The 24615-nt window shown below is 42.5% G+C and overlaps 1 protein-coding gene across 1 annotated transcript in view; it reads left to right on the forward strand.

The window, feature by feature from the left end:
* ANTXR1 (ANTXR cell adhesion molecule 1) overlaps positions 1-24615 on the forward strand; it is a 107863-nt gene that overhangs the window by 12130 nt on the left and 71118 nt on the right. Inside the window, exons 4-10 of the mRNA XM_075174666.1 lie at positions 1003-1084; positions 2292-2325; positions 4223-4302; positions 6078-6146; positions 8217-8297; positions 15589-15649; positions 18936-19034. Of these exons, the coding sequence (XP_075030767.1) occupies positions 1003-1084; positions 2292-2325; positions 4223-4302; positions 6078-6146; positions 8217-8297; positions 15589-15649; positions 18936-19034 (506 nt within the window). The remainder of the gene's footprint in view (positions 1-1002; positions 1085-2291; positions 2326-4222; positions 4303-6077; positions 6147-8216; positions 8298-15588; positions 15650-18935; positions 19035-24615) is intronic.

Raw genomic sequence — 24615 nt, forward strand, 5'->3', positions numbered from 1 at the left:
ACTGGTTTGGGATATTGCAGGTACAGAATGAGTTCTTGAAAGTTTGATAATTCAATCTGTGGCAAAAGCAGATACTCTTTTCTCCCTGTGGGAGTTACTGCTGTGTCGACTGGATAATGTTAATGCACTGCTGCAATCAGGCTCACAAATAGAGTGAGACAGAGTATGTGATCACACAAACTGGATTTTCTGAAGTAGTTAAAAAATGCAGGGACAAAACTGACTTCTGGCATTCGGTCTTGCATTGTCAGTGTGGTCCTGCATGCAGTGACTTAATCTGTTTCCCATGAAGATTGTATAGTTTGCTCAGAGATACACCGCACACATTGCAGGGTTTTATCTTGGTATTAAAGACTTCTGGCCTGTACTTGGCTTCCAGAGTTTGGTGTCTGCAACTCGGTGGAACAACAAATGGGTGCCCGCCCCATTTAGCCTGCAGTTGATCTGTCGGTGTGCCTGGGATTTCTAAAAAAAATTAAAACGGGTACCTTGAATCATAATAAGCTATTGGAAAAGGCTTTAATCTTCAAGTCAGTTTGTACAGGAACTGAAGCTGTTATGTCCAAATAAACTGGAGTTGCCAGGATGGTTTGAGATTGTCATTTTTTGTGGCTGTTTGATGACATTTGTATAGTCAAGTCAGCAAGCGTAGGTGAGGAAAGTGAGCCAGGTGCAAGTCAGCTGCTCTGCTTCTGCATCAGAGGTTTGACCAGGGTTACACAGGGAATATTTATTTAGGAAGAAATGTATGGATATTGACCTAGGAGGTACTGCTGTTGTGACATTTTCCCCAGGCTGTGGGAACACTGGGAGCACATCTGCTCTATTTTCCACATCCTTAGAGAGGTATCTACCCAGACATTACCTTAGCCTATGTAAACATTGGGTTAACTCTTTTTTTCCCCCTCTCTGTATCTGATTCTGCCACACGTGTCTTCACCTGGATATCAGCTCCTGATAAATTTGATCTTGGATCTAACAATGCATCTGCATTCATTTCAGGGAACAGATACGCCAGGGTCTAGAAGAGCTGCAGAAAGTCCTTCCGGGAGGTGACACATACATGCATGAAGGATTTGAAAGGGTAACTAGATGCATGCTATAGTGCCTGTAAACTGTGTCTGGGTGCTCCTCAGGAAATGTTAAACAAAGGAATCTGGTGAATAATTCTCTGGTAGGTAAGTGGGGCTATTTCCCTTTTATGCAACAGGTACACTGAAGTGTACACGTTCAGTGTTGGAGCTGGAAGAAGGGGGTTGCAAACCCTACTACTTATCTTTCTTTTTGCCTTCAGCTTTTATGGGGGGAGCTGCCTTTTCAGCTTAGGACAAGGCAGAAGGCTTTGGCATTGCAATCCCGCATGGATCCATGTTCATGAAGGGTGGAAAGCTGTCTAGAGTCCTGCATGGGTGCTGTAGTAGGCTTGTTAGAGTTGGGTGGGGGCTGAGGCCATGGCTCTAACCTGTTCTCACTGGTGGGCAAAAAGCGCTGTGCAGAAGTTATTGCCTGCTCTGATCTTCCCCTTCTGTATATTTTACAAGCTTAGGAGTTTCTCTAAACTTGAATTCCTGAGCTCCCTCCCACTTCTGTACTACACATGCATTTTGGAGGATTGTGGAAGTGTCTGCCTATTGAAAATGCAGGTGAACACGCAACAAAAATTCAGGTGACCTGACAGAGATGCTGGCTCTTAACTAGGAGTCCAAAACCAAATTCTGAAAGTTTGCAGGCGAAGTCCAAAAAACCAAATTTAAATTCAGAGCAGAAATGAAATTCATAAACCAATTATGTTCAGGGTGGCCACTTTTTAATTTTGAATTGATGCACACTGAAGCGTTTGCCCTTCTACCTTGCAGAATACGCTTGTGCATAGATCAAGTGGGAGGCAGAAGCGTAACACTGTCTCTCTGCAGTTGGTTTATTTGCAATTAGAGTAGTTCATCTAGAGTTCCTGGGGAACGTTTATCAATTGACCTAGGATATTTCTCAAGGAGGAAGGTGAATGTGATTTTTCAGATAGCAGAATAGTGGGATACTACGTTATTGTTGGCCAATGGCTTTAGGGTTGGTTTGACTGAGTTATGCTTTAGATAAGGCCTTGAAGTAACACAATCAAAACCATAGGCAAGAAACTTGTTCTGTGAAGCAGATAGCTCTGAAAGCAGAGGTTATGTGCAGACTGCAGCCATGACATCCTCACTGCCATCTTCTCTTTCTTTCTGGTGCATGCGTAGGTGCCCACAAAGTGTTATTATTCATTTATTGCTAATAATCTTCTGATTTAATTTCAGGCAAGTGAACAGATTTACTATGAAAATGTTCACGGTGAGAGACTTTCTTGATCCATTGAATGTTTTTTTTCAATTTCTTTCTTTTTGACTGGTAACTTTAACAGATTTGAAATGCAGCTTCACTGCAGGGAAAGGTGGGGGGTGGCTCCTATTCTTAGAGGAATGCAATGCTATTCAGGGTAGTTTTCCTGAAAAGGAAAAAGAACAGGTGGAGCTTAAAGGATCCAGAGCTGGAATGGATCTGTTTCAGGCCAAAAGTAAGAAGCCAGGCTGACTGAAGGTGCCTACTCTTACCAAAACTGACTGGTACCTTATCTTGCTCTTTTTGCTTGAGGACTCAGGTAACCATTTCTTCTTCCTTCCGAAACCTGTGGAGATGCTGTTAGATAAAAGTGTTTTTCAATAAGCAATTATCAAATCCAGTAGTAAGTGCAGACAATTGTAAAGACGTTTATCCTTTCCTTCCTTGTAATTAATGTAAAAACTTTTTGCACTGCAAAGCCTGAAGTAGAAATATAAACATTGCTTCTTGGAAAGCAAAAGATAGGCGAGCAGAGGTTTGAGTACAAAGCCAATCCTAATGGTTTTGCAGGGCCACTCATGAATAAAATGAAGTAGTGACTAAGTCTGCACAGCTTTGGGACTCATCTGTAAAATATGACTGCAGCAGACTGGAATAGATAGCTAGAACAATTCGATTTGGGATCGATAATGCTTTTACCTGCTGCTATACATATTACATGTAAACATCATATGCAAGAAGCAGTGGACAACTGGGTCTTCAAGACTGCCTGTGTAATTCATCTTTATTAGTTCTGTGTGTTTGTCCTTGCTCCACTAAAGGAGTATTTATACCACCTGCAGTAGGCTCCTGCAGTAGTCCATGGAGGGAGAAAGGCATCTCTGGAGTCATTTGGGCTCCTAAGTTCGTATATAAGAAGTGCTCACTTTTCTCCATTTCCTACAGAAAGAGCCTGGGCACTTGAGTTAGGCATCTGCAACGTGAATGACCCTGCACGTTGTTTATTGTTTGTCAAGCACTCAACTTTCGTGTTGCATCATTACCACATTATTTAAAATTGAGGATTTCTAAGTGGCACCAAGAAATTTAGGTATTGGATCTCTGTTCTACAGTAATTGAAGTTGCTTGTTTGGATTTTTGTCTCTTCAGCCAACAGCTAGTTAAAGGCACAGCTGTTCGTAATGGCAGGAAAATGCCCTAGATGGTTGAACAAATTTGAAGGTTGATAATTTACATGCCTTGACATATTTAGCCTTTATCTTTCCATAACAGTGTTTGTGCGAGATGTACCTACAGAGCTCCTTCATATCTGTAGCAAGTCTATTGTCAGAAATATGAATTAATTCCATTTGGCCACTCCTGAGAACTAATACAAACTTGTAAAGCCCGAGCTATAATCAATACAAGGGGAAGAGTGCAAGGTTTAACTATGTTGCTGAAATGCGTTACATAGGAAGGTTGAAGATTTTAGACCATTTTCCTACCATATCTGTTTAAAACCCAATTGAGCTTTTTATCACAAGCTGAAAAAAAATCTCTGGATTTCTTCAATTGACAGCATTAATAAAATCAGGAAATAACTAGGAACGCTTTGTTTTTTTGATGGCTGCAGTCTAATCTACTGGTCTGAAATATTGAAATAGTTATGAGGGGCTGTCAATTAAAAATCATTGGCACATCAAAGGAGTGTGGTATAAAACTGGTATTGAAGGCAGGTGCCTGAGTGGCAAAAGTGTGCAGAAATCCATGTCTTCTGAAAACTGGTTGGCTGAAGGGAGGTAAGGACATGGGCTTGATGTCCAGTTTCTGGTCCTTTAAGTGTGCTAACAACTTGCTAGCAGGATGCTTTCTAGGCTAGTTTAACAAATACGACTTAAAAACAAGGGACTAAAGAAGTTTGTGTATTTAGGTTACAGAACTGCAAGTGTCATCATTGCATTGACAGATGGAGAACTCCATGAAGACCTATTTTTCTACTCTGAGAGGGAGGTAAGTGTCTTACACATTTTTAGCCAGGGAGACAGTGAGATGTCTGGGCTTGCTGCTTTGCAGGCAAAAGGTAGGGAAAACCTTTTTCCCTAGTGACAAAACTTCACTTTGCTCTTTAGACATGAATCTTAAAGATAAACATTAACAGCAGCAATGCCTCTGACTCATCAAAACTGAGACTGCTCATGGAAAAGGAGGGGGGGTTAAACTTCCAGTTTTTAAAAAAAATAAAACCTTCCAGTTTAAAAAAAAATAGTTCACAGCTGAAAAGTTTCAGTATTTACTGGATTGTTCTGGGAGATACCTGAATCTTCTCACTTTGACTTTTCTTCTTGCACAAGAAGTAAAGACCACAGAAAGAGGATGACTGTTGTTCCTATAATCTTCTGTCACATCAGGAAGCCTTTCAGATGATCAAATCCAAAGTTTCCACAAATGTTTCCAAGATTCAAGCATGTATTCTCAACACCCTCATTAAATTGGCATGTTATGCAAAATGTTAGATAAACAGTAAGTTGAGCACTTGAAAGCTTTGCTGTATAATGTTCGTACTGATGTCCTTTCGATAGTCATCTCTGAAGAGATGAACCAATTTTCACTTGTCAGTCAAACAAATTAAGATGACCCAAACTTGGAAGATGGTATTGTTACATGAATTTGCTATGGACAGGATTTTTCCTCTCCATGTGTCCAAAGTGCAGCTTTAAATCCAATAACAACAAAAAGAATGGTTTTGTAGAATAAACCCAGTATTGCTACAGCACAAACGAATGTCATGAATCTAGAGTTCCCCTCCTTACTGTTCATCTCCTTTTCGTCCCTTCTGAAATCAAAAATCCGCAAGAAAACAAGTTTGTTTTTTAGAGGTGAATGAACAAGTTGAGAAGTCAGAAGTCTTATATTTGTTTTGGTTTGGGGAGGAACAGTTAGTGAGCTAGTAGAATGGAGATTCTGACCTCAGCTCTCACGCTGCGAGTTGCTTCAGTTGTTTAGGTTTAAGTTTCTTGGTGTGAAACTGGAACGATGCTTTACTTGTAAAGCGCTTGTAAAGCTATCTAATAATTTGAACTACTACAGTCTTCTGATATAATCTGACTTGCTACCATCTTTTATGGGAATGGGTTTTCAGTCAGGTGTTTCTGTTCTAATGAAATATGACTAAATGACTTAATTCATACTTACACAGACAAGAGCATTTAGAACAGTTGCTTTTTGAATAGTAAATGCAACTTCATTTGCATGTCAATGAAAGCCTGGAAAAATCAAACCTGTGGATGTTCTCCCTTTATTACTTTGAGATGCTATGTAAATACTGGGAGTGATACAGTTTTGTAGCAGATGGAATGAAATGTCTCTTCACCTATGGATATCGTGAGTCCAGGCACAGATGTCTGAAATAGAAAATACCAAAGCATTTTAGGTTACTCTTATGCTGGGATATGTCCTAAATGATGAAAAGAAAATGGATTTAGTCTGTCGTACATCTGTTGGGCAGACAAATGTTAGGAAGTTGGAGAAGCTAGGAACGTGAGCTAATTTGGTATAAAAAAACCCTACCAAATACCTTGGGTTTTGCTTTACTAAACAAATGGCTACTCTGGTAGCAGATAAAATGTGTTTCCGCAGAATCAGGTAGGAAAGCTTTTAAAGCTCTATTTTGACAAGCCCCCCATGCTCACTTTACAGAGAAAAAACTAAATTTATGATTAAGACCTTTCAGAAACCTGCATCCCATCACATTTGCATCCATGTCATCCTACCTTTCCTTGTTCCAGGCTAATCGGTCGCGTGACCTGGGAGCCACAGTATATTGTGTTGGTGTGAAAGACTTCAATGAGACCCAGGTAAAGGAGGCACTCGTGTTTACTGGGGTACTTGGCAAAGGTGCATGCTGAACACAGGCACACGCTCCTGAATCATTTTCTCAAGACTTCTCAAGTGGTCTTCCTCTCCTTCTGTTGAATGTTTGACAGTCTGAAGTGTCTTGGTCTGGGCGTTGGGTTTAAGCCCCTTTCTGTCTTAACCTCCATATGTGGAGAACTGTCCCTCTGGCTGCGTGCCACCATGACTCTTGCTAATGGTGGAGAAGAGCAGAGGAAAAGACACATGAAGAATAGCAAATCAGTCTGGCTTAAGCTGTAGGCAGAAGGAGGTTGTGGGGACTATTTTTTTTTGCAATAAAATTGAGGTATTGCCATATAACACTTCAGTTTCAGTCCAGCTTTTCTTTCACAGGAAAACTATGCTGTAAAAAGCAAACAGCTTCATTAGTGACACTAATATTTTACAGTGTTTTCCCATTTGATAGTCTGACTTCTAAATTTATCATATGAATGTTAGTATGTCCATGAATTACATTTCACACCGAGTGTAGCACTTGATATTACGTTTTTCTAAATGAGTCAAACGCTTGTACAGCCCTTAAGTGGAGCGCTGAAATACTTATTGAGTAGAGCTTTTCCAGGTTTTCAGCTTTCTGACAAAGCTTCAAGCACTGATTCAAAAAGGAATCAAAACAAACTTGGTTTAGAACAATCTCCTTTGAATCAAAACCAGAGACTAGTGTAACCCAGAGTAAGTCATAGAAAAAGCAAAGAGGGAATAAAAATGGCAAAGAGGCTAGGTCTAAAGTAGCAGACCTCAAAGAGAGCTGACTTGAAGTCATTTAGATGCTGAAGAAATGATCTGGAGTTAGATGACTGTGTCTGAAGTCCCAGAACGCGCTAGGAAGAGGACTGTGGGGAATGAGTTGAGGAAACTGTAAACATCCTGGTTTACAGAAGCTGCTGTATCTTGGCCAACGAGCGGTAAGCAGCTTTACTACCCTTCTCAGAGCAGGCAGAGGAAAGTTGCCTGGAGTATTTCTCTGGATGCAAACCAGGAGGTTGGCAGTTTGGTGTTTTGCTTGAGAAGTGGGAGTTCTGAGTGACATGAGCTGGAAAGGTGGAGCCAGTGGGGTTTAGGGAGGAATGTGTGGCTAGTCTGCTGCCTCCAATTTGCAATGCTACAGGAAACGCCAGAGAGGCCTGCTGGGTTGATGTTACCTCTGCCATGGGAGAGAATTACTATAACAAACGTTGGCCTTGCAGCAGTAAAACTTGATTCTGCTCCAGCAGATGCATGGAGAGCTCATTACTTCTGAATTGGGCTTATATTTTTGCCTTAACCCTTAGCATGCTATTGTCAAGTGAACCTGCATGTAGCTCTTTACAGGTGATGTCCTGGTTCCCCTTATCTTACCACCACCTTTTCCTTGTCATGTAGGCTTCCAAATGGTCTTCTGCTCCCTTTTTCCTCCCGCTTGGAAAGTATCTCCTGTTAGCTCCCTGCTTTCTTCTTCTTGGCTCTCTAATGGTCGAGCCTAGGACAAATAGTCAAATCTCTGTCCTGACAGGACAGGTGAATCAGGCCTGTATCTCCAGGTGGGGTATAATTTGCTTTAGTTTTCTCTATATGTGAAAATACTGAATCGTTTTGATTAGTTCCCTGGTTTAAATGATGTATGTGCTGAATGTTTTTCTGCATTAGTGGCCTGTCATGTTGATGCTGTGGCCTATTTTGGTTGGGGATTTACTGTGCTGGGTGATTTACAATCATGTGGGAGACAGTTTTTTGCAATAAAGATCACTAGGCTCTGGACATCAGTGAAAGCCACATTTGTCTTGTCTTCAAAGTTAAGGGAAGACTTTTCTGGTTCCCAATATAGAGCTTTCAAAAAATCAGTCAGGCTAAAGACACAAACTTTTCAATGCCTGACAAACTATAATGCACTAGCAATCCATACAGAGTACTTGAAGTATTTGGGTTTTTTACTTGCAAGTGGATGAGTCTGGAGAAGTCTTAATTTGCTGCCTGCTGGCTAGTTTATCTCATTCTTTGCATTTCTGTTTTATTTACTTTTACCGCTCTGTCAGCTGGCTAGAATTGCCGACAGCAAAGATCATGTCTTTCCAGTGAATGATGGTTTTGAAGCCCTTCAGGGGATCATAGACTCTGTAAGTATTTTTAATGACGTGTTTGCATGTGTGCATGTTAGTTTGTGTTAGCTTGCACAGTTGAAGGTTTAGTTTTCCTGCGTTCGCAAGAACCTGCTGAGTGCTAATGAATCACTTAAACATTTGTTCCAAAAAGCCTGACCTTTGTTTGTACTAATATTGCTACTTCAAGGTAGAGTTTATCAACAGGTCACAATACAGGAGGGTTTGAGCCCAAATATTATCTTTGTATGTCTCCCTCCTTGATGGGAAGTAGCTGACTGAATGGACTAGGCACATGCTGACAGTTTATAAAACGGCTGCCGCAGACTGGGACAGCAGAGACGTGTTGGAGCACATTCCGTATGAAGGATTGGGACACTCTTTGATCTCCATCTTTCTGCTTGATTAGCATCCTTTCTGTCCTGATGGATGTGCTGCACTCCTCACTATTTAGAATGGGGGAAGGGATCCTGCTATGTATGCCAAAATCCCAAAACCTCGGCTTTCTACATTCGGCCTCCTGACCAACGGGTATTTTTCCATCCCCAGACCTAGGTTTCCTGATTCAGATTGATCAATTCCTGGCATTTCCTCTGGGGGTTGGGTGCCCCATGTAAGAGCTGGCCCATTCCTGCGTGCCTGGGATAAGAGCTAGCAGTTCAGCTGACAGGGAGGGGCGTAGATTGATTCCTTTCCCATGGCTTGCATACAAGTCATGCAAATGGCTCCGTGGGCTTTACTGGCAAATAAGGATGCCTCATGAGGCATCCCTATTTCTAGCTCTAAAACTTTGAGCGGCCTAATACTGTGTCGTCTAGGACCAACGCTTCCCTTGACTGAGCAGGAAAGGCAACATATGGGAGGATGTGTGTGCCATTTTCATTATAAGTGTAAAATGTGCCAAGCGTTCACTAGGAAACAGTATGTTTTCAGGTAGCTTTCAGTATTTTTCTGTTCCTTTTGCTCAGTCATATCCCATAACTGTTCTAATTAGATTGCTTCCCATGGCTACAGAGAAGGATGGGAAATCCTTTTAAGGACACCCCTTTTGTTCATTTTGGTATAGGCTTTTTAGTTGATAAAACACAGATGAAATGTACAGCTTGAAGCTACGGGAGGGTACGTTCACCAGGGGGGTCTCAGATTTCTGTGTTTACAGTGGTTACACACTATTCTGACCATGTAGTACCAAGCAAAACTGTTCCCTCAGCGCAGGCTCAATTTTCCCTAGTGCTCTTGCATGTAGATGGAATATAATCCCTTGCTTATTGGTTTTCCTGGCACTGTCCAAGTGTGGGGCTACTGCCTGAATTCTCTTGGACGATCAGGTGTTGCATGTCGTTTAAGAAAGCAACAAAACAACAAAAAACCCTAGTTTGCTTCCCAGCCCTGCATTCCCTTTGCAGCTGTTTTTAATGAATTCCAGGAGCAGTTCTGACGCCCTTTCCAGTTATACTGAACAGAATGGGAAGACTTCAGGCTCCAGGAACCTAGTCAAGATCTGTTTCAGTTGACTGGTGCAAGATTTGCCAGCCCTGGAAAGGAGGGTCACAAGGAAATGTAATTGTACAGTAATGAATCTGCAACCTGATCACGTGCATTTGAGTGGAGTGACTGCAATAGGTTGGGTAGAAAGGAGGTGTGTAAAAGGAGTGGCAAGAAGGACATTAATCACTCTGTAGAATAATAAAGAATCTGTAGGTTCCTGTTCTAGCTGGAAAATAAGCTCCCTCGTTCCTTCTTTTATTGTCCTTGCAAAGCACCTCTGTCTTTGAGCAAACAAAGAACGCATTTGTGTTCACGGGACAGCATTTTAATGTTGAAAGAGCCGTGAGATTTGGAAGCTGCTTTCAATTCCCGTGTAAGAGTTGGTATAGCAAGGATGCTCAGCCAAGTGTAGAGGGGATTGGTTAGGCTACTAGCTGCTGCTTGATGTAACAGGGGAAGCAAAGATAAAATGATGAGCCTGGGGGAGATTAGTGTTGGAAATCGCTCTAGAGATGTAAAGACCTGGGTTTGTTCTGGTCTGCAGTGATTTGGTGTGGACTGCCCTGTATTCCTACTGAGGCGGCCTGACTCTTCCCTCCTCCCCTTGTCCTGAGGAGTAGATCTTTTTTGACCCTCTGTGTATGCAGAGGCGGTAGACTTAGAAGTTCCTCTGGAATGAGGAAGAGAGTGGGAGCTGGGAGTGGTGGAGCTTGAGGCTGGCCTCCGCTGGGCCTCTACATCTGCTGAGCAAAGATGTTCAGGGTGGTGGGTCTGCAAATGTTTCAGCACACCTGCCCTTCCTTTCCTGTGGGAGCCAGCAAGTTTTGAGTTAGCAGCTGCGGGGAGATCTGCTCTGTGCTTTCAGAGGAGGGCTGTCTCCCACTAAGCACCACCAAGCTATTCAGGCTGTGCCTGATAGAGCTGAAAATGCAGTCCCATGCTGAAGTCATGCTTAAAAATGTGATTCTTAAAGTGGGAGCTAAAGGCGCTCAGTGCACTGTAGGTTTTGGTCCTTTTTCTCGTGTGAGTTCCAATGTGACTTTTTTATTAAGCAAACCAATTGCTTTGTCTCCCTCGTCGTGAAAAAGCCACTGCTAAAACTTCAGCTTCTCCCATGTTTAATGGGGATTTTGAGTTTGATAGGAGGGAGGAATCTGGTAGAGAAACAGACATCTGATTGCCGTAAGCTGGGAGACAAATGGAAAGAACTGAAGTAATTTATTAAATTTTTCTTTGCTGTGCAAAATTTCTGCAGATCATAACCTGTCAATTTAAAGAAAAATGGAGCAAATCTTCGAAGGAAAACCTGAAACTCAACTTCATCTCCTGCTCAGTATGTCTTTGGTAGGAGTGCTGGAGACAATGGAACATGAAGCAACGTGAAAGTCAGGATGAGATCCTGTCATTGCTTTGCTTTGAGCCTGTGACAGAAACTGACTGAAAGAGCAGTTGCTTGGCACAAGAATACTCCCTGATCCTTGCCGTGTGTTAAACAGTGGCACTAGCTCGGAGCTTGTCTCAAATAGAGATGTAATGGTGGGCCCCTTAGAAAGGATTCTCTGAGTCAGCTGCAAGAAGCCTCATGAAGCTGTTGTGATGTCTGAGAAATGAAGTATTATGAACTAGTTTGTGGGACTGTCTTCTATCTGTATAAGTTGTGCAAATGATTCATCCTTTTAAGTTTAATTTCCTCTGTACTCCTTTCGGATCATCTTGCAATGGTGTCTACCTACCCTCAGTATTTTTCAGGTCTTGCCTCAGCTTTTAGAATTGATATGGCAGTTCAATGTAATCCTTCGCCGCAAGAACTTTTAGCTTGGAAATATACTGTCTCCGAATACTTTTGTTACACAAATGTTTTCTGGGGCAAACTGCAGTCCTGGATATGTGTAGCGTGGTAACTTTTGGAAGAACTTGATGTAAGTCTGATAGATGAAGTATGAGAAACGTGATGCTTTTATGTACTCATCCTGAGCAGGTTGTTCAAACTTCACCTGCAAATAGATAAACTGTATGTTCCCTAGTGCAGGGAGAGGGCCTGAGACTCCGTGAATGTGGGAGAGAGATGAAAGTTACTTCCTTTGCAAGGCACGTCCTGTATGTGCAAAATCTGTATTGTACACACAATTTCTGAGTCAACTGTCTGCCTTACTGCTAACGTGTAGTCTGAGCTTTACATGCACATTGCCCAGGGTCAGCAAGCTGGGCTCTTTAAGCTTCTGCAGCCGGTAAGGAAGGGTGGGATCTTCAGAGGGCAATTCAGAGCAGGAGCTTCACATAGATACTCTGAATCTGTCTTTTGTCAGAGCCAGGCTTTCTACATAGGCTGAAGAGAAAGTCAACAACTCAAGCCTCCTGGCTTGGGTAGCTAGCTTACCCATCTAAAGTAGAGGGTGTGAACTCCCAGTCTCAACTGTAGTGTTTCTCATTACTTTTAGTGGTATATGACCACGCTTTCTACTTCTTTCTTTCCCCCAAATGCATCTTTAAAAAGGACTTAAGTATATTTATTTTATTTAGCTCATGCAGATATTATTGGATGGGAAACACTTCATAAATAAATTACTGTTATGTAATTGGCAACAGGCTTTGTTATTTAGTAATTCAACAGAGCTTGATAGTAAGTACCTAGCCTCAGACTGAAGGTCATTCACACTAGCGCTGATTAGGCAGTAACCTTCTCTTAAACTTCAGCATCCTGTTTGCTAATTAGAATTCCCAAATTTGGTGAAAAAAATTTGTAAGAAACATGCAGCTGCTGTGGTGAAGTAATCTGTCTGCATGCTTGTGGACCAGAATACCAAATGAAAGCTTCCAGCAGCTGCAGATTTTTCACTCCCCTTCTTCCCTTTGCTTCTAAAAGGGCCCAGGTGACCTGCAGGGCCTCTCCTGGCTCTTGGCCTTTAATGCATTGCCTGGTAGAAGGCTACATTAGTCACAGGTAGTGCTAAATTCGGTTCTGTCCTGGTAGAGGTAACTGTGACAAATGAAGCCATGCTTCCACAAGGATGTGTTGCATTTTTTATTTGGCATGTCAACAGATATTAACAAGAGATCCTCCCAGGAGCCTGTGTGAAGCTGGAGCGTAATTGGAGCCCCATAGAGTACAACAGGAGACTGATTTGGGAATGTGAGCTTGGTCATTAAGCGTGTGCTGTTAAAGACAATGGGATGCTTCCTCACCAAGAGCCAGCACGTGCTTCAAATACTTGTCTGCATGGATGCCAAGGCAAGCTGCCTTGAGGCCTGCAGTTAGTTACCAAGCAAACCAGAACTGTTGTAGTTCTCCCAATGAAAATGAGGATGTGGAGTCAGTTCTCCCATGTACGCTGTTGGAGCGGTTTATAGGCACTCAGCTGGGAGATTGCGTCACCACTCTTGCATGTTATTTTGCTTTCCTGGGGAGCCAGCCCGCAGTGAATGAAGTGCACCTACAGCCCACACAAGGCTGTGCAGTCCTCAGGAAATGAAAGAACAGAAGATTTGGTGAAATCTTTACGCTGAATATGTTGAAGTTCTTTTTGAATTTATTTTTATGACGAGGAAGAGACATAAAGGAATTCTTTTGCAATAGTTACTGCTGCCTGATTTTTACTTTAAGTTAGGGTGGGTGCTTGGAGCATTGGAAACTTATTATTATTCTAAATCAAAGTAAATATTGAAGTTGGCGCTGTAAAAAGCCATTAAGGCCAGCTTTTTATAGTCATGTAAATGGATTGGATTTGACTGGAAGGGAGCTCTGCATCATCTAATTGAGACACCTGCTATTCCACCCACCCACCCATCCCCCCCATCCGAGTTGGCTTACAGCATGAATGTTTGCGAATGACTGAATAGAAGTCATGAATTTCAAACTTAATCATGTGAGGTTTTACTTGATTTTTTAAAAAATGAAAGTATTGATTGTATTTTTCCTGCATTTGTTCTCCAACTCATTTGCCTACTTCTCCTCTTTCACTTCAGTGCTGAAAGGCAATGAGGAGAAGAAATATGTATTAAAACTTTTGGGGATGCTGAGGGAGAGGGGAACAGAATCTAAGGGGCAATTTGGAAAAATGTGAAAAGATTCTCTTCTGAAATGAGACATTTTTCAGTGGAGAGGAAAAAATACTTGGAAAAACATCAACTATTAGTTGTGCTCATTAGCCCTGGCGGTCACTTTGGGAGAAAAATGCTATGTCTTCAGAGAAGCAGTACCTGGAATGAGTAAGGGGCAGGTAGTAGAGGACTGACAGGAGACGGGTGGATGGATGGATAGCTGCAGATGGATACTTTGGAAGAGTGTTCTTACAGTCCTCTTTAATTGTTGTGTATTTTCCTTATTCGGCCTTTCAAATTCTTCTAGTGCTTTTCAGTTTTGTTCTCAACTGTTGACTTTCTCTTTTTTTCCACTTGACAGTTCCTGTATAACCTTGTTCCTGCAAATCTTCTTTCTCCTCACTTGTCAGGCTGCCGGCAGCTCAGACGGTCCTGGTTCCTTCAGTCCCTTGGTACTCTTTCAGTCTCAGCCCTGCTTCTGAGTAACTCAAACGTTTGTTTAAAAGTGTTAAAAAATGGCTCTATCTGTACCTTTTGCAATTAGGTATTTGAGGCAGAGAGCTATGATTTTGGAGAAAAAATAGATTATCTTTTTCGTACAGAATTTATTGTATTGGTTGCTGTTCTTTCCTTACAGATGTTTCAATTTAAAGTTGGGAAAATAATTTTCATGTTGGATTTGAGTCATGATGCTTGGCTGACATTTACTTGCCTCTTGGAGCTGACCTAAATTTTGATTTTATTTTTTTTACTTTCTTTTTTTTTTTTTACCTCGTCTAGGGGCTGCTCAGCCCAGTGCTGAACACCCACAGCTCTCGGTCACTGCTGCCGTTCTCACAGGGGCTTACGGACACTATCACAAGTTTGCTGACTGGGTGCAGTGAAGAATTTGAGTTGGTCTTCAGAGCAGGGGAAAGGCTGCTGCATGCAAATAACAGCTTGAGCAATTTTAGCACCATATGGCACAGTGTCAAACTCTAGTATGCTCCTCGTGCCTTGCCAGCAGTCTGCCAAGCCTGATGCTGAAGTGTTTGTGTAAATCACTGTCTACATATCAAGTGGTTAAAGGCAGTGCCAACTCTTATGAAGATATACTACTTAATTTAAGTTTGGTTTAAGTAAAGAGCAATTGTCCGTACATCCTGATTTGCAATCACAGTGCAACTTTAAGGATGCACTCGGGTATATTCTCATAGATCAGATTAAAAACTTAAGAAGTTTGAACCCCTGTACTGAGACTTGAGAAGTGGCTGGGTAGATATTCCTAGGATGTTTTAATGCAAAGGTAAACGGCTTAGCTTAAACTTGTGACATTTTACTTGGAGTTTTGGGCTTCAGAATAATTTTGGGGAGGGAGGTATTTGAGGCAGAGAGCCATGATTTTGGAGAAAAAATAGGTTATCTTTGTCGTACAAAGGGAGGGCAATGACGTTGCCTTGCTAACCCTTCAGGGTGCACCTTAGTTGTTACGGATCATAGTCTGCATAATAACTTGTACTACAGACAAAGGCAAGCTTGTGCTGAGATACTGGAGAGCATCGGCATCCGTTGCCTTCCTCCACAGCAATAGCTTGCTGTGGAAGAGCAATGACACTGGTGTGGTTGGTTTAAAGTGAAAATCTAAGATGGCATAATTGTGACATGAATGCAAAGTGCAATGTTGAGTTAAGCATTTACGTGATAACAAGTGCATTCACGTGTTCTCACTTGTCTCACACTTTCAGATTTGTGTTTCTATAGAAACAAGTCTGAGATACTTCATGACATTTTTTCTCTCTTTTAGATTTTGAAGAAATCCTGTATAGAAATTCTGGCAGCAGAGCCTTCCAGTATATGTGCAGGGGGTAAGTATAAACTGAGGCCCTAGTTGTTCATGTTGCCTAAAATACATCTTTCTGTCCATCTGTAATTGCTGGAGAGTGCAAAAGGAACTAATTAACTGGAGCTACGTCTTTTGCTTTTTTGGTTAATTTCTTTTTAATTTTACAGTAGCTTACACATTTCCCGTTTCTGCCAAGTGATGTCAAATGGCATTTTCTTACAGAAAAGGCTTGAATTTTACCATTTTGCCTGTTTTTCAGTCAAACCAGTCTGTCTTACTTGGACTGTGCCAAACTTGAAGTAGATGCGCTGCAAAATTACAAACCAAATCAGAAAATAAGACTTTGTGGTTAAGTTTAGAGTTTTGCAAATTCACCATCTCAGGATTGTTGAGGGAAGTGCTTCTTAAGAAACTAGCAAGAAAGTCAGGTGAGCACACTTTGATCTAAAGGCTTCTAATATTCTTTGAACATTTCTTAGGCATTTAGGGTTGATAAGTGACTGAGAGGGCTAGAATTTAAACATCGTTCAGCTGAGTTGTGTGAATCAGTTATCGTCAGAAAGCCAGTTATCATTACTTCTTTGTTTTCACTTCCAAAACAGCTGCTTTAATCATCCTTTCTGCATCTCCTGTTCCTGGAGCAACTGCCTGTATACCTAAACATATATAGGTAGTCGTCTTTTCCAAGGAGATCCAAGACACCGGGCTAAATGCTCAAGAAGTACCGGGCACCAGTTTTGCATTCCATGTGTGCACTACAGTAGTTTTGTTTTTTTAAGAAGCCAGGCTGCTATAATTGACATGAATTCTAGTACTTAGTCATCTACTTCTCATTTTAACTGGCCACTTAAATAGTTCCTTTGTTAAAAAAGGCTCCAAAACAGGGCTCTGTCTACCTTAGTGTGGTAGATGATTGTTGTCATGACAGTCTCTGAAATAGTGAATAGTGCAAGTTCCATAAATGCTTGGGAAAGGAAATTAAATTGTATGAACATTCAGACCCACTTTACACACTTACAGATTTTTTAAAAGATATATTTACATAATGATGTAAGTGATAAACAGTGATGCTTATGTCATGTCATAAGTCAGAAGATGACTTACCACCACCATTTATAACCATCTTTACCGCTTTCTAATATGCTTGTCAGTTGCTTATACATCTTATCACTCCCGTTCATTGTATCTTAATGAGAATGTAGGAGTAATGTACAACTGTATCCAGCAGAGCCAGCTGAGAGGAAATGTAGAAGGGTTTTACATAAACCGTTCACATTGGAATTTGGCCAGTACTTCACAAGACAAGCAATGTTAACCTTGAAAAATGCCAACAGTTATTTAGATGCTCAATTCAAGGCCTCATCTCTGAGTTTGGGCAAATACTCCATTGCTCTCGAACTGCAGCTAACTTAATCACTTAGGACTTTGAGACTAATGAAAGTGCCATTGAATATGAAAGTTATGTGCATTAGTGTATTTTTTTTAAAATAAATTTTTGCAGGTATAGCTCTGATACTTCGTGGTTACTTGTTTCTGTGCACATCCTTGAAGAGTGGTGGCGGTTTTTGCTTTTTTTTTCCTTTTTTTTTTTTTGGAAGGAGAGAACATGAGGGCTCCGTGTTACCTGAGGGCCACTGTTGTGCTGCAGACTGGTTCCAGACAGTTGAGTAATGAATTTCAGCAGCAAACATCATTCTGAAATGCCGGTTTCTTGATGGTTTGGTTTTGCATCAGTACAGACATGCAGGGTGCATACTGTATCTGTTCATTTCAGTCTCAAGCAGAGACAGGGTCCCTGTGGTTAATCTGACATCATTGATATGCTGTTCTTTGACTGTGCTTGAACTCTCATTCCCCAGCAGTTGAGACTTCTGTGATTTCTCTTAAGTATTCATCAGCCCCCGCACTCCAGAACAGAGCTCTTCTCCCCCATTCTTCCCAAATGCTCTTGGACAACACATAATGGCCCTGCGAGGCAGCTTCCCTGGCTAGATGTGGTGGGATGATTTGCAACTTGGCTGTAAATGAGTGCGACCTGGAAAAGAGCCCAGATTCCAGAGCAAATCTGCTTTTTTTGACAAGTACAGTGTGTGAGTTGTTAAGGGAGATGAAAGAAGATGGGGACTGTAAAGTGCAAGGGGAAAACTTTGGATCTGCAAAAACTAGGTTCCTTGTTGCTCCTGGGAATTTTAAAACCAGGGTGGTGTTTCTGATGCACTGTGATTACTCCTGCATTGTCTTGGACAGTGAAACATTTTGTGTTCAAACCACATTCACCAGCGAAACATCAGCGGGGATTATCTGAGTGCCTCTCCTAGGTAGCAACAGGAATTGTGGGGGCTGTTTCCTTCACCATGGGGAACTGCAGAGTTTGAGTTCCTATGTCTGCTGCCAGAACTTTTCTGGGACTATGGCCCTGTTTCAAAATCTGAAAGTCTGAAAATGGTGCTTACCTGGCAAGGCAGTTTTAATGCTGGTGGCTGCAGGAAGTTTGTAAACCTTTCCCAGTACGAGGGTCAAGTAGTTGGAATAACAAGGGATGGTAGAGTGTTCTGAAAGACTTGTGAGGATATGATCTCATTGCTCAGCCCTGCTTGTTCCAAAAAGGACTGCTCAGTTCAGCGCTCAGGTGTTGGTGACTGCCCTTGATGGTTTCTGCTTGTGCCGCAGCTTGCGGTGACCTTGTAGAGTTGATCTGGAAGAATAGCAAAGAGGAAGACCTGGAGAAATGCCTGCAGACTCTGAGATCATAGCCTTTGTCTAGAGACTAGAAAGCTGGTCGGTTGATGAAATCCCCTGTCATTGTATGCAGATGAGTCCAGCCAGGGACTCCTGGTCACTGTACAGGCTAGTAGGGCAGGATGTGACAAAACTCACGGCAACTGATACAATTTTGCAGTAACCTGGGAAAATAGCACTTGAACTTCTCCAAGTTACCTGTCACTGCAGCATTTTTTTTTCTTTCCATGGAAAGATACTTCTACCTTTCTTCACCCAAAACTCTCTGCCATTTAAAATGGCAGCCTGGGGAGGGGAAAGCTCAGTGCCTCTGAAGCTTAATGTTTTCACTGCATGGCGGTTAAAATGTTTCTGTTGTGTATTATTTCCTGTTTCTAAAAACTCAAGTTGAAATTGGGTAGGGAGAGAGTGGAAGTTGAATTTTTAACAATTTTTGAATTTAAAAATTGTTAAACTGCAAATTTTAGCTCAAGAGATCTCAAGTGAAAACTTGTGACCTACATGCCTTGTCTAAATGACCATTCTTTGCCTCGCTATGTATCAATAATCTACTGTCTCTTTTGCTACAGAGTCGTTTCAGGTTGTCGTGAGAGGAAACGGATTTCGACACGCCCGTAATGTTGACAGAGTGCTCTGCAGTTTCAGGATCAATGACACGGTTACTCTCAGTAAGCTGTTTTGATTCCCCCCCCGCCCCTCCCCTCCCCACCCCCCCACCCCCAATTCTGCACTGGCAGGCATTTGCTTGCAAAACATTTTGGATCTTCAGATATGTCGACTGTGAAGGTAATAATTATGGGATGAGGAGCTATTAAATTTGCAGAATGCAGAAGAGATTTTTTTTTTTTCCTAGAGGAAAATTGCTGGTGGTATTGTATACTGCGACCCTGACAGCAAGTGTGTGAATAGATAAGCTTGAGCAGTGGAGGGCACAAAATACAAGAAGACAAGAAATTTGCCTGTAAAGAGTATATGTGTCTTGCTGGGTGAAGTATGCAGTGCGATCAGATCTGTTTCACTCCTTACCTGTATTTTATGGTACTTAGCAGGCCTGGTCATGCAGCCTAAATAAACACTATTGTTGGAAGCTGTACTGGAGCAGGGGCTAAAGCTTCTGTGCTTCTGTGGATGCAGCTTGGAAAGATGTTTCCTCTACAGAGTTCACCAGGCAGAAGAACCAAAGTAAGAGAAGTAAATTAGACCCTGAGTGTCTAGTCTTTTTGCGAAGTGTACTGAGAGCCATTTAGCTGGAGGAACTAATGATCCTATTGTTCTCATCTGTCATGCCTGCAAACCCACATAGGAAACCAGAAAGCATAACTGATAGCTAATACCACCAGTGACAGTAGAATTCCATCAACATGGAATCTGTTCAGAAGCTGCCTGATTGTTTTGGAGGCGGTCCTGACTGTTTTGAGTATAAAATAAATGCATGAATTAGTCTACTATGAATTAGACATGTGAAAGTCTAATGGCTCAATGTTGGACTTGCTCGTGCTTTGAGCATTTGTCTAATTTGCTCTTCGGAGCAGGGGAACAGTTTGCTAAGGCTGCTTGCCCTGTGAGGAATGCTACTGAGCATTCAGGGCAGGTGTGATTATAGGACAGTGAGCGTATGTAATCTGTCCTGAATGGCTTTTGTACTGTTATGCTGGCCCCCTCTGTAGTAGGCAGGTTCTGGAATTGCCAACTCTTGTGTCACTAAGCAGAAAGCTTGGCTGGCTGTGGTTCCATGTTTGCTAAATTCAGATATGGTGAGTGTTGAGGACATGAAGACCAGAAGCTGGAGGGCTAAGTGTCCAGGGAGGAGCAGGTGGCACTGGAGGGGGGACTAGGGAAGGAGACGGATCCGAGTAAAAGCATTGCAGTGGGGGGGATATGGTGAATTAACTGTTTTGGAGGCATCTCCATGCAGCCCGGAGATAAGTGCTGGAGATGTCTGAACAAGTGAGAGGTGGCTTTCAAAAAAGAATAGCAGAGGCAGCCACAGATGCATGCTTTTCCTTTTAAGCTCCATAAAATCGGACCCAAACCTGACGTGTGGCCAGAACTCCTTAAACCTGGATCATGGCTGCATTTAGGTGTTGAACCACGTTTGGTTTCTCCCCAGAGTTCAGATCCAAAGTTTTGTTTGGATCATATGTGTTACAAAGTCTCCTGTAGTTCTCTAGAGCTGGGCAGGAAACCTTCCCTTCTCTCTCCACCTGGAAGGTTCCAATGGAAATGAAATTGCTGTTCAAATATTTAGAAGTTTTCTTTTCATCAAAAGTCTGAAGCCATGTGGTGCAAACCCAAAAGCCTTTGGGTTTGGTTGCTGGAAGCTGACAGTTTGTAGCATTCTTAGTTTGCATGTCTGCTGTCTTTTTTCAGTTACAATGTGAATGTCCCATATCAAACATATAATTGGGGTGAAAACTTCCACTTTGTGGAGGAGCTACTTTCAGTTCAAGAGAAAAGTTAGTGGAGGATTTTTCAAGCAGTTGTATTTTATGCTAAGAAATGTATGGATATGTATAATAGAAGTTATAGGAGTTAAAGATCACCACTCAGCATGACAGAAGCCCTGAAAGTTGCAAGATTTAGGAGTGTCACCGTGGTGTAGCTTGGCCTGGCCTTGTTTTAAGTCCTGAACACCCCTCAGCCACATATCCTTTGAGAGATTTGTGCTGTTGATGATCTCTAAAGCAAGACTGATTGGGTCAATGTGTACAGCATTTCAGTTTTAGGACCACCAGGGGCCAGATTTGCAACCTGTGTGGGAGGGGATAAGAGCTAGGTTTGGTCCTTCCTTGATGGAGGGACATCATTACTCTATTTTCCCCAAATTGCTTTCCATTTCTTCTATAAATTGCTTTCAAGAGCTGCAGCACAAAGGTCTCTGAGCGTGAGTTCAGAAGGCCTGAAAAACTTGGATCTTGGGCTTAACTTGAACTTTTTATTAGGAGCTTTAAAATAGATCTCTATCTCGAAGAGAAAAAGCGTTGGAAGCTGTATATGAAATGAATAAACTCTACTACCCCTGGTTTACAGACGGCGGAACTGAATTTACAGAGCTGAAGGTAGCTGCTCCAAGTGAGCTTATTGCGGGCGAGCATGCGGATGTCCTGACACCCAGCCTAGTACTCTTCCTACTGGTTTATGGGACCTCTTCAGAAGCTAGAGATTTGGTGCAGGTCTCCTTTCTCGATCGCCTGTTCTTCATTCACTTCTGCCTCCGTATCCATCCAACAATTGTCCTTCTTATGGCCCCCTTTGCTCTGCGAGTCCAGGACAGGACTCTGAGCCTGAATGGAAGGTAAAAGTAGCTACTGCTCCTGCCAGCTTTGTGCGGTAGGGAAGTGATATTAATGCTATCCTTCTTTTCTCTCCTATGTAAAGTCTTTTCAGCACTTGGTTTGCTGTTCCACTTTTTCCTCCAGAGAAGACTACTTGCTCTCTTGTCATTAGCTTGAAAGTTACCTCTGTTACCTGAGGCTGTGCTAGCTGCGACCTGCCGTTGCATCCCAATTGCTTCTCAGCTCAGCTTCCTCAGAGCTGGCTGGCTCTGGAGCAAGGCTTTCATTCCTGGAAACATCCGAAAGTCTTCACAGAGCTAAGAACGTCATCCATCAGCTGTCTGCTATTCAGTGTGTCCCATCTATGGAGACACAAACACATCCAGTGTTGCCAATGGCAGGAACTGTTTGCGAGGGTTACCTCACTCCCGAACACTATGACCTGGTGTTGGTGGGGGTGAGGAGGAAGTCTCCTTCCTCTCTCTTTGCATGCTGACTGCTTGTCCAGCTGAGTAATTTGTTATGGTGTCTGTCATCATAATTTGGTAGAGGCTTTCAGGAAAGATCAGCTTATCTTAGTGCAACCCATGGGCTTTTTTTGTTTGAAGCTGTCTTCCTGTGTCCACAAAATGACTGTGGGAAATGAGGATAAGGGCCAAATATGTTCTCCACCTTCTGACCTGATGCATTCATTGTGTCCTGAATCGATGCATAGGTGAAAAGTGAGCTTATTCTCCTTGGCACTCCACCAAGACTTCTCAGTTCATTTTGCACAGCACTAGATTGTTTGATGCCGTGACCTGGAAGCAAGAGGCCACAAACTCAATTTCTGGGTTCAAACCATTCCTTAACTGAGGGAACTCAACGGTTGCTCATCAATGTTCTCAAACCCGAGTCTCTCCTGGTGGGAACTGGCACAGCTCTGTTAAGTTTAAGTTGCTCTATGTGAGAATGTATCTCGGTGTTTTGCTTTACTGGAACCTGCAGCTCCAGCCGGCGTTCTCAGTGTGCCTTTGTGGCACTTAACTGCAAACAGCTTAACTTAAGAGTTAACGGAATGAGAATTTTATGGAAGCCTTATGGAGACTGGATAAGCTCAGCTGTTTTTGTTTGCTTGAAACCTCTCAGCCTCTGATTGTATCAGGGAGGGAGGTATTTTTAAAGATAACACTAAGTCAACAGTTCCCGAAACCTTAAATTATCCCAGATGAGACGTAGACCAGCATAGCTAGGACTTGCTGAGGTTAAGGGCATGAGCTAATAGATTTTTATTGGGATTATTGGCAGAGAAGAGTGGCAGGTGAAGAGAGCATCGTCTCATAAAGTTCATAGCTATGGGATAAAAAAGAGGAACATCTGTAGAAACCATGAAGAATATTTGGCTGAGGAGAACTGTAATCAGATGCATGTTCAGCAGCTGGGTGTCTTCTGCCAGCAGCAGGACCTAGGAGAATTGGTTTCAGACTGCACAGAGTTAAAAGTAATTATACAGTGCGATGACTTATGACTGCTTTATGGTGCTAAAATGTCTTTGTCTGCCCAGATTGTGCAGGATCCGGCAAAGACAGTTCTGGGCATAGAGGCGAGCTCTGTCCTAGGCAATTTAAAACTGAATAGAGAGATGAAAGATTGGTGAGGAAACAGCATGCACCACAGCAGAGGTGGGGCTAGATCTTTTGCATTCTAGTGAATGCTCTGGACGCTTGGCCAAAACTGATCCTTTGCACAAACTAGCCTGATTTTTGTTTCAGCACTGAGTACCAGAAGCAAGGGAAAATGAGGCAAAGAGAGTGGGAGTAGGACTTTGCCAGGTATCGGCAGAGAGTGAGCTGTATAGGGAACTGTATCCCAAAACTGCCTAACAAATGCCTTCTAAAAATTGTCTTCTGTTTTTAAAGCGTAGCAGGCTTCTTCATTTTCCCCGTCTTTCCTTTTTCCTGGCAGCACAGTACTTTTTTTGTGATGTCGTCTTTACTTTCTCACAGCCTGGTCACTCTTAGCACAGGAACGTTTTACTTTGCAGTTTGACACTCTAATCCCTGATTTCCCACTTGATCATGTCGCTTTAACCCTCCTCTGAATCTTTTCCTTTTATTCTCTTATAGTAGCTTTTCCCTCTTTCCACTGTGGTACTAGAGAATGTCCATCACTGTGTACAGACTCCGTCAGGTGTTTTTGGGAGTGTGACCTTTACGAAGGACACGACGTATGCCTCTAATTTTTCCTGGGTGAAAACATACACCAAGGTGAGCTTGGCATCCTATTCTGAAGGGTGGCCCAAGTCATTGCTTGACAAAGAATATGAAAACAGGAGAAATGGTCACACTTTCCTCAAATGCTCTCCTAGCCTCCAACAAATTGCAGTGTAGGAACTTGATAACAGGATTACTCTGCATTTACCTGCAGCAGACTTCTCTGCAGCTGTCCAGGCCGAGTGTGGAGGAAGAAGCACAGAGCAGTCGGCAAACTTGAGCTGAGTGAGGAGGAGGATCTCTGTGCAATGTGGAGCTTTACCAAGCTCACTTACTTATACTGTATGCTGCTGGGGGACCAAGATGGTCTCTCGCTGTGACATTAGTATATCTGCAAATAAGCCTGATGGAGCTTATGGTAACGGCTCTGAGATTGGAGCGGAGCTGTTGCAGTGCTAGACCAAGACTCCTGCCTGGGAGTGACCCCGTTGTACTGCAGCGTGTGCTGCTCTCCTGAGCATGAGCAAATTAATAGCGTGTACTTTGCCAAGTTCTATTAGTAGTCTTGAAGCTATGTGTGCTTGTTGAACAGAATTGTATGCACAGCAGATGAACCCATCAGAGGAAAAGCGATTCCTTCCAGATCCCTTCTCTCCATCTAGAGATTGTTATGAATGTGATATCATTGTTCTGTGCTTATCTGTTTCTTCCCCCCCCCATCCCCTAACTCTGCTCTGAATGGCTTTGGCATTCAAAGCTCATGTGTCCCTACACAAAGCAGA

This window comes from Calonectris borealis, chromosome 27, assembly GCF_964195595.1.
Source record: "Calonectris borealis chromosome 27, bCalBor7.hap1.2, whole genome shotgun sequence".
Taxonomy (NCBI): domain Eukaryota; kingdom Metazoa; phylum Chordata; class Aves; order Procellariiformes; family Procellariidae; genus Calonectris; species Calonectris borealis.